The sequence below is a fragment of the Lagopus leucura genome, unplaced genomic scaffold, assembly GCF_019238085.1.
Source record: "Lagopus leucura isolate 7727_CA_CO unplaced genomic scaffold, USGS_WTPT01 Super-Scaffold_100014, whole genome shotgun sequence".
Classification (NCBI taxonomy): Eukaryota; Metazoa; Chordata; class Aves; order Galliformes; family Phasianidae; genus Lagopus; species Lagopus leucura.
The window spans coordinates 5,074,794-5,084,874 of NW_024962268.1; the positions used below are offsets into that span (position 1 = coordinate 5,074,794).

The 10,081-nt window shown below is 45.8% G+C and overlaps 1 protein-coding gene across 1 annotated transcript in view; it reads right to left on the reverse strand.

The window, feature by feature from the left end:
• Positions 1-9,130, reverse strand: part of SERINC5 (serine incorporator 5) — a 37,789-nt gene extending 28,659 nt beyond the window's left edge. Inside the window, exon 1 of the mRNA XM_042875383.1 lies at positions 9,054-9,130. Coding sequence (XP_042731317.1) covers positions 9,054-9,080 — 27 coding nt within the window. The 5' untranslated portion in view covers positions 9,081-9,130. The remainder of the gene's footprint in view (positions 1-9,053) is intronic.
• Between the last annotated feature and the right edge of the window lie 951 nt (positions 9,131-10,081).

A 10,081-nucleotide genomic window follows, 5' to 3' on the forward strand; every position in this document is an offset into this window, starting at 1 on the left:
TGTGTTACATATGCAGAAGTTTCCCAGAAGTGTGTTACATATTCAGTGACTACCAGCTGAATTGAAGAAGTAGAGCACAAAGTATTTTGTAAATTGTTTTTAGAAACAACTGATTTGAAAAAGTAGAAATGCTATATATTTTTGCAGTGTATTTTAGAAATACAGTTGTTGCACTGCTGTATTGCGTGATTAAATCTTGCTTGCAAAACTGTGATGGCTTTTAGATGCTGAGAATACTACAGATGTAGTATTATAAACTAGAAAGCATGTTATAAGGTTATTCTGTTTTGATAAGAGACCATCAGCAAAAGACACACAATAATGAAAGCCAGGGTCTCCACACAAGGCCAAATTGTCTCACTCTGGGATTAGGTTGGGACGCAACAGGCAGACATCAAGATACTCCCCTCTATCCTCCTTATCTTCTACACCCCAGTATATATCATTAAAAGACAAATTAATACCCCAATATATATTAAAAGATAGGTTGCCAAACTTATCTCTATCCAAGGATAAGCAGACGCCAAGTGCTGAGTAAGCAAATGTTACAATTTTGGTACTTATCAATTAATTATAATTAGGCGTTCTCCTACTGAACATCTGTCTATGAAGAAAGTTCATCTAGAGGACAAGTGAGGAAGATCACTGGATGAAGTAAAAGACTGTCAGTTGGTTTGTCACGATGCTGAAAGGATGCCAGAAGGTAGAAGAGACCACTGACTAGAAGACCGGAGACCTCATAATTCACTACCTGAGGTAGGCATGTATATGTTAATTGTCTCACCTGAAATTGATGAATATGTACTGTCTGTGGAAATATAATGGACTCTGAATCATGTAATCTTTAAGCGCTTATGGTGGAAATATCCCCAGTGCTTCCCTGCACTGCTAATAAAGAACACCTGACTTAATAGTGACAAAACATTGCTGTTAAGTTTCTATGTATTAATTTATTCGATACACAACCTATATCAATTCCAAGCAAGGCCTATTTCCTTGGGACAAAGACTCAGCAAAGCTTCCTTAACACTTTGGTTCAGAGACACTCCTTCTAATACCTGAAGAAGATGACGGCGGGGGCACCCATCAGAACACTAGCAAGCTTAACTATATTGATTCAAAATCAATGTGTAGAAACTTAACAGCAACGTTTTGTTACTGTCAAGCAAAGTGTTCTTTATTGGCAGCACTGGGGTAGCTTCAAGGTAACACTACAAGAATGCTCCACCAGTTGATCGTTTGTGAATAGGTTACATTTTCACGTGTATTACATACTCATTACATTCATATTAAATTAATTATTCTGCCACCCCCAATGACTTCCTAACAGACATAGGCTTATTTGGCAATCTTTTATGTCATCTAGTGCTCCACTGTTAGTCCTTGTGGTTGCCTACTTCCTCCCAACACTCCTTTTGTCCCAAACATTGCTGGTGGAATGCAAGGACAATGGGGAAACCTCTGCACAAACAGGTAAGGAAGACAAAGCAGAACATCTTTATGCTGTCATATTTTAGGCATTCCATTGCTGTTTCTCTTGCCTTGTTAAAGCAGACCGGCCTTCCAACATGAGCCTCACAATCTACAATACTACACCACAGTTATCATCCACTACATCTAAAGACTATCGTGGTGTTGCAAGCAAGCATTAACAGAATATTCTGTGTAATTACTTCTTCAAATAAATACTGTTATAACTTTTATCATGTTAAAGCAGAACATTCCCACAACACGCTTCCCCATCCACAGTGCTACATCACAAGCACCATCCATAACATCTATAGGCTACTATGGTGTTGCAAGCAAGCACTGTGCATATTATACAACAATTCAGTGGCTACAATTATAAGGATATAATAACAGAATGCTTTGTGTAATGACTTCTTCAAATCATTCCTGACCATGCCACAGAGCTGAAGAACGCGCTGCACTGAAGCTTCTTCTCAGTTGGGCTGGCAACAGCTTAGCCTTCATACAGTGATTACTTGACCACTAGCATTACCCTGCTTGTAGGGTTTGCAGATAATGTGATCACTGATCTGTTAATGTCAAAGTCTGCCAGAAATGGCCCGACAGGCGCTCACAGCTGCATGAAGCATCCCAGTGGGCTGAACCAGCAACAGCACCAGCCTAGCACAGCTCACAGCTTCAGGAAAGAGTGCAAAAGCAAGCAAACCTTTATGCTATGTTTCAAGACGAGGTGTGCAATGCCAAGCAGGCTAAACTTAGGAGCTGGGATTACTGAACCCTTCTGCAGCTATGCATACATGTTGCAAAAATGTCTCCAACTGGCTGCATGGTTATGTGGTGATTGGTTTGTCCCTGTAAAGCTGAAGCTTTATTTTCTTCTTTGCCCACCTAAGATGTCTTTTCACTGCTGCTTTAGTGACCAGGTGGCTCAAGACAAGAGATTCGTCAAACAGTACATTAGTTAACTAAGAAACTATTTTTAGGAGCACACCTCACGTTGGAAGCTGTGCAAAACTACAACTGACTCCAGATACACATCCTGCCAGAATGTTGCTTGCTGATGAGGCCTTCTTGCCCTGAGCTGAGGCAAAATGGAGGCTTACGCCCTGCACCATGGGGCAGGATCACCATGAGGCTATAAAACAAGAAGTAGAACCTTGGAAGAAGCCTATTGGAAGAAGCAGTGTCTGGGGCAGTCACACCAACAGCTAAAGCACAAGCAAGCTGCTAGCATATGCTGGCAGAGCAGAAGTGAAGTGCTTGGCTGGACTGATTTGCTTTTGTCTTTCTGCTCAAATGGTACTAAGTGGTGACTCAGCTCAACATTAGCAAATAACATCGCTGCCAAATTTCTGAATTAAAGACTGACCAACTGCTCTTCTCCTGGTGGTTATGGAAAATTCAAGGCAAATGTTTAGTCTGACCCGAGCACCGCAGCACATCACATCGCCCAGCCTCCTACTAGCATAGCTATGTCTCAGTTATTAATTTTAATACAGAACATCTCAAAGGAGATGGGCAGTCCATTCCTCTGAGTCATTACTTGCATCTCTCATTAAAAAGAACAAGGAAAGAATATATTTATCTGCAACAGTTCCCTGGTTCTCATTGAGGCTTTCCTGCCTAGTTCAATGTGTCTTTTAAAAGCACAGAATGGCTTGTGTTGGAAGGGAATTCAAAGCCCACCTGGTCCCACCCTGCTGCCACAGGCAGGGTTGCCAGGGTTGCCCATCAGGCCTCTCAGGGCCCCACCCAGCCTGGCCTTAAACTCGGTCTTTTCTCCCTGCTCACCAAAGAGGGAACCCAAACCACCTACCTTAAGTTTATCATCCAAAGGCCTTAAGACATTTCCTACCAGCAGCATATGGCTGTGATTCTCTCTGGATCTCCCCAGCACCTCCTCCATAGCCACAGGCATGGGAGTTGCACTCTCAACCTGAGTGCCTCTCACAGCAAAAGAGCTACTGAGAGAGCAGCTGGGTAATGGAAGACTTAGCAGCAATGGCATCATCTGTACATAACCTGAGACTGTCACTTCATACAGCAAGCACTTTTTCTCCATGGTATCTCCTGTATCTAAGATGTGTGGCAGCACAGACACAACATGGTGCATCACTGGGCACAGAAAGAGCTATGGGCTCAAATTAGTTTTTCACAGGAGTGAAGAAGCAGATAAAGTGAAATTTCTTCATGTGGCAATTTACAAGCATGCAGATGGAACAACTGCTCCACTTCTGAACAAATGGACAGCTCTGAGCTGTCCCACAAAAATGCTATGCCTTTAAAAAGTACTTCTGCTACTGAGTTCAGATTTTAACTGGGAAAAAAGAGATTCTAACACTTCATACGAAGTGATGAAAGACAATGAACTGTACAAAAGATTAACTATTTCTCACCATATCTTATATTAAAAAAAAAATAAAACAATCTAATTGCTCACAACATTGCTAAAGACATTCCAGTTTATATCAGAGTCAAAACAACCACCTGCACATCCATTTCTAACCAGGCATGTTCAAAATGGAGCCTGCTCACCTCTCCCTATCTCCTACTTTCTGATCAGCATTTTTAAATACCATCACAATGACAACTTTAGAAGTATCTTGAATAGCACTCCCAAATCACTGCTTTGCCAGTGGCAGCAATACAAAGAGACAAACAAGAGGCTAGTCTCTTCAGAAACTGTTAGGAAGAGTTCCTGCTAAAGCCTGGTTTGAGAGGTGACACATTGACACATCTTGTGTCAGTTCTGCTGGAAAAAAAATGCAAAAAGCTTCTCACAATCAGGCTGTGAACTCTTTCATATGCTTAAATATTTGCGCAGATGCCGTCTCTAATTACTAGGAGCTCCATCACAAGCTGCACACAGCACCAGTCCTAGCCAGTTATGCAAGTGCTGGGTGTGTCAGACTCAGAAGAAAGGCAGTGACTTGCTCCTGTCGCTGCTGTTGAGACAAACACTGCTCCCAAAAGCTGCCCACCCCACTCTCTGCCACCCCACGCCTTGCACTGCAGCACAACACAGCCTGGAGACAGCCCTGCACTTCAGCTGCAGAGAAGTGACACAGAGGATGTGCTCAAGATTACAGAGATTATCTCAGATTAATGAGTCCAAATGAGAGATGTCATTGTCCTCCCACCACAGCAACTCAAGGACATCCTCCCTCAAAACAGAAGTGCTCAGATTGCTGGTGTTGAAATCTGTTTCCTGGGTGACCTGAGCAATGCATAGGTCAAAGCCAGTGGTCAGAACAGTCGATCACATCCTAGAAATCCAGGAACATTTAATACGTCAGGACATACTCAGCCCAAATGCCATTAACTCAGATTTAAGAAGGAAGCAACATGAAGCCCAAGTACCTTAACACAACCGATCTGCAAACCTGGAACGTGTCTGGGATGGCAGCAGAATCAAGCTCCAGCTCACACCCATACTTACAGCCAAGACTTTCACTCAGTTGTTCCCCAAAACAAGCACACCTTGCACTGACAACTGTGAGTAGATCCATTGCAACAACAGTCTCAGTAATGAAAAAAACCACACTGAAATAACAACACCTGTGAATAAAATAAATGCAGCAATCAGATGCAAATCCTTTCACAGAAAAGTACCGCCCTGCTCTTGAAGGTGCATTCTAACACAGCCTTCCCTCCCCTGCTGTATGAGTATGGGTGTTTAAGCTGTTTCTTGAAATGCACAGCACAATCAGCTGACAATGTGGGATGCAAGAGGAAAAAGACGAAAGAAAAAATGAAGCAGGAATGAGAAAGCGTATTGTCTGCCTCTAAGCACTGACAGGGAAGGGATTACTTTGAATTTAAGCTAGCAGTGCAAATATAAAATAATACAAAATAATACAATGCTTACACAACCTCACTGTCTTTTGGTTGTTGTCAGCTCTCTTCCCATTCACTTCTGCATCCATCAGCAAATTTTACCGAGCTATGAGAGGATGATGGGTCTCAAAGGTTTTACTTCCTCACTATTTTCATGAAAATAGGTAAAAGGGCTAGTAGAGAAAAATGACGTCTCAACCCTGCACAAAGACAAGGCTGCAGTATTTACTAGAAGAGGAAACCAATGTAGGATACCAATCTCAACACACACAAAGCCCTAAGAAAGCAGGCTTTGTTAATTCTGTTGTTTGGATACCCATTTGCCTTAGAGCAAAACCTCCACATTTTTACAAATGAGGGAGAAGAAGAGGAGCAAAGCCCTTCTTTTCATGAGTGTACCTGTGGTACCCCAAACTAGACCTCAGGTAGCCAGCTGTCCATGAGTGTTGGTGTCCCCCTCTGGAGTGCTCTGGTGCCCAGAGGCCCCTGACACTGGCAAGTATGAGCAAGGTCTAAGCCCTGGATCTGAATATGGCATTTTATTGTTTTATTTAAACCTGAGTTAGAGACCCGGACATAAAATAAAAATCTCATATTCTACTTATGGTGCATATTACTACTTTTATTACTTGATATGATTTCAAGTACTGAATAGCACTAAAGACAGCACTTGAGATTTAACAGACCTACAAAAATAGCTTTGAACGCTTTATAAGCTTTAATAACTACCAATTCTAATTGAAAAATCCATCTTCTTCAGCAAGCCAGCTGCAGCACACTGCCCCCTACAAACTAAACAGTAACTATTTAAATTACATTTATTTAACTTAGGAAAAAAAAAAAACTTATTCATTGTAATAAAGATTTTCCACAACAGCTGCTTTTCTTAACCATGATCTCAACTTGATTCTCTTGAGAATAACTACTGAAGAAAAGCCAAATGTAAAATCCTGTTTCCTGTCAATTTAAGCAGATGTTTTTATGTAATCAAAAGCATTGTGGAGGTCCAAGCTAGAATGTATTCTTGTTGCATCCTGAAAATGGGTCTACCAAAGAAATACCTGCAGAATAAAAAACACCAGCAAGCCCATTAGAGCAGGAACACCTAAAGATTGCCATTTTCTGCAAAAGTCAGTTTGCATGTTGTGTGACAAAACAGCTGCTGAAACTGAAGTTTGTCAATGGCCAAGCTCCTTGAGAGCAAGTTCCCATGGTCTGTTTGGCAAGGATGCAAGTCACACAGCCATGTTAATTAAGATTATTTAAAATAATTTTTAGTGCAAAATCAGCATAACCGAAGTACACTAAAGTTTGGCAGCTAGCCACTGTATGCTTTAACAACAGGAATTTGGGCTGGGAAACCTGAATAAGCTTATTCAGACAGGCATAATCAGCTAGACACTGAGTACAGTTTGGTCCAGACCCAAAAAAACTGATAACTCATTGTCTGCTTCATATTAAAAGAGTTTGCTGGCACTCTGAATGGAGAAAATTGATGGCCAAGTGATAGTAACTCACAACAGTATTTTGGTATTGCCTACAGACAAAAACATGTGATATTTGCACTTTCCAGCTCACACAGAGAACACCAAACCTCTCTAGTCAGTTCTCCAGAGCAGAACCACAGAAACACAGCTCAGCAGAGAGTGCAGGGCCAAAACACTTCCTAACAACAACAGGAAAAAACCCAAACCACTGAAAAGAACAAATACATGGGGTATCAAACCCATCAAACTAGTATTTTGTATACAGGAAGGAGAGATCAACATAAAGGCTGTTTTTCAGAACCTATTGCATAAGGTCCCATCTTTCCTCAAGCACTTCATTACTGTTTCTGTAGTTAGGGTTACATTTTGGAGAATACAAAAGGAGAAGACAAATTCCATTCTGATTTTCCAGCATGATTAACAGTATTCTTAAAATGCCCAAAGAAGTTGGGTCAAGAAAGAGGAATTTCTATCCCTTCTATTTTTATGTATTATTTACACTGCACCAACATCCCCCTCTCCATCAAGGTTGGAGTTAATCTAGCTATGAACTCAAAGACCATTTTCCCTTTAAAAAAAGTTACAGTGCACATTACTGAAACACGTTTTATATCATTTATCATCTTAATCTGTAGAAAGGTTATCCACACTAAGTTTGCTGTTGTAAATCCAGCAACATGCCGTACTTAGCACAGATAAGTCTCACAAAAAAAAAAAAAAGTTTCATCCAGCAGAATACATTTCCCTAGGGTATTGCATAATTTTGGCACTATGACTGCATCCACTTTAGGGTTTTTGCTTAGGCTCCAAAATCATGAAGGAGTTCAGTTTCTTTCCAGACTCTGAAGTGACACATCAGTGTCAATAAAACACACTACACTAGAAGATATTACTAAATAGGATATTAAGAGTGGTTTTAAGAATTCTTCGAAGTTCAGTTATGCTAAAGCAAGCCATTCAACATATGAGCCTTGAAATGCTTTTGTCCTTTTCTAAGTTATTCCTCCAGGAGTTACACCAAAAAAGACAGGAAGGCATGAATAGACAAGCAACCACCTAACAGTATCTAGTACCAGCACTTTGTTCCCTTCATTCCATGAAAGAGACCAAGCAGGGCAAAAACTTGATACATGTGCTGTAAAAATGCAGGTGAGGCAGCAGCCCAGGAGCCCATTCTTCAAGGGGAACATTACCAAACACAGCTCCTGCAAACACGCAGGAATCTTGGTGTGGCACAGGGCAGCATTCCGTTTGGAGAACAGCAGATGTGCGGAGGCAAACTGAACAGTCCTGCAGCCTGCTGAACACTGGAACAGCCACAGGTCCAGATCTAGACTGGGCTCTCAAGCTGCTGCCACCAGCTGGAGTTCAGCTCCTAAGAACACCAAACCTCTTTAGTCAGTTCTCACAGAGCAGAACCACAGAATCACAGCCAGAGGGCTGACACAAAAGCAGGAAAATAATCAGAAGCTGAGGGTGGGCAGTCGCCAGTGGGGCAATAACAACAGAATTCGGGCCTTACGGTGCTTGAATATGTAAAAGGCTGTTGTAAACCAACAGAATTAGCCTGCTGCTGTCAGGACGAGTAGTAACGGGTTACTGCGGCAGAAGTGAAGGTCTGGGAAAATTAAGCGAAGAATAACGCGGCGGCGGGGTGATTCGTCGAACAGCAGCCTAAAGACAAGGGGCACAACTGCCGTCCTTCCCTGCCCTGCAGCAGATCTGGACGCGGCCTCGCACACCCCTTCCCGTCCCATTCCGCCATTCTTCGCCCATCAGAACGCCGCAGGCGGGCAAACCGGGGCACCCGGCTTCAGGACCCCTCCGATGCCGAAGGCAGCAGCCCGGTAGCTCCCACTGCGCCGGCACCTGCCGAGCCCTTTCCGAGCGGTGCCGCGGGACGGGACAGCACCCAGACTCCCTCCGTGCGCACTCGGGCAGCGTCCGCGGAGCGCTTCCCCGGCTCCCCGCTCCGCTCCGGGCCGCCCGCGGCACAGCTGCTGCAGCGGCGACCCGTTCCGACAGCCGCGACGGAGCTGCCCCGTCCTCCCGGAACGTACAGGACGCTGCAATACGCGGCTTTCCCAGCTACGAAAGCGCAGAGCTGTTATAAAGAGGCAGCGCAGGGAGTCAGGTGTACTCAGCGAGCCGGGCCGGGCTCCTCCGGCCGCGGGCAGGGACACACGGCGCGCTCCTGCCCTCCGCTGCGCCGTCGCGGCAGGCCCGCGCAGGACGCCTTCCCGGCGCCCCGAGCCCTACCTGGCCGGCGCAGCAGGGCGCGGACATGCCGGCGGCGCGTCTGACCGCCTCGCTCGCTCGCTCTCTCACAACGGCGCGGTGCGAGGCGGCCGCCCCATGCGGGCTGGGCCGGGCCGCGCAGGGTACCGCCGCGGACAGGCGGAGCCGCACCGCCTCTGCCCGCAGCCCTCGGCCCGGCCCCGCCGCGCGGCTTCCGCTGTCGTCAGGGAGCGCGGCCCCCGCGGACGGCGCTGGGGCGAGGGCTGTGCGGGGCGCGTCGCGCCGCGTCGCGTCGTTCCTCGGCGGGAGCGAGGCCTGCTCGCGGCGCTACGCGTTCCGCGCCCGCACGGGTGTGCCGCGGCTCCCCGCGGGCAGCTCCTTCGGCGCTGCTCGCCCCGAGGCCCGGCGGCAGTGCGGCCACGCGCCCCGCTCACCCCGACGGGCCGAGGCGGTGTGAGGGCACGGGCAGCCCCTGCGGCAGGTGCGGGGCCGGCACGCTGACAGTGCGCGTTCAGCCCACGTGAAATGGATGACAAAACCACGCTCCGCCGGAGCGTTCCAGTGCGTGTGTCACAAACGTGTGAGATAGATAATTTTTAGGAGACGGGATCTCTGGTGAAGAAACACTAATTCGCGATTGCAATGCCGGCCATCCTGCCGACAGGAGAGCACCTACGGAAACAACATTGCAGCTTTTGTACCTTGTCTCCTCCCAGATTTACCCCCTCCCTCTTTTCTCCGGCGTCTGGGTACTGCAGATTCACAATCTCACCGAAGGCTTACATTTGTTAATTACATTCTGACATTTCTTAGTTCATGTTCTATCTTTTCGCCTGCTGGTGGACGTCCTGCCATTCCCAAGATGTCTCAGCGCTCTTATCGCATTGACACGGTGATTTTTCCAAGGCCTCTTCCATTCTGCCCAAAGGATGCTTCCTTTGTTAAGCAAAGAGCACCGGGGAAGGATGCTTCTTCAGGCAGGCGTGTGCCACTTGCCTTACTTCCTTGGGCATGTCATGACTTGTTTTCTTGTTTGATTGCTCTCTGCA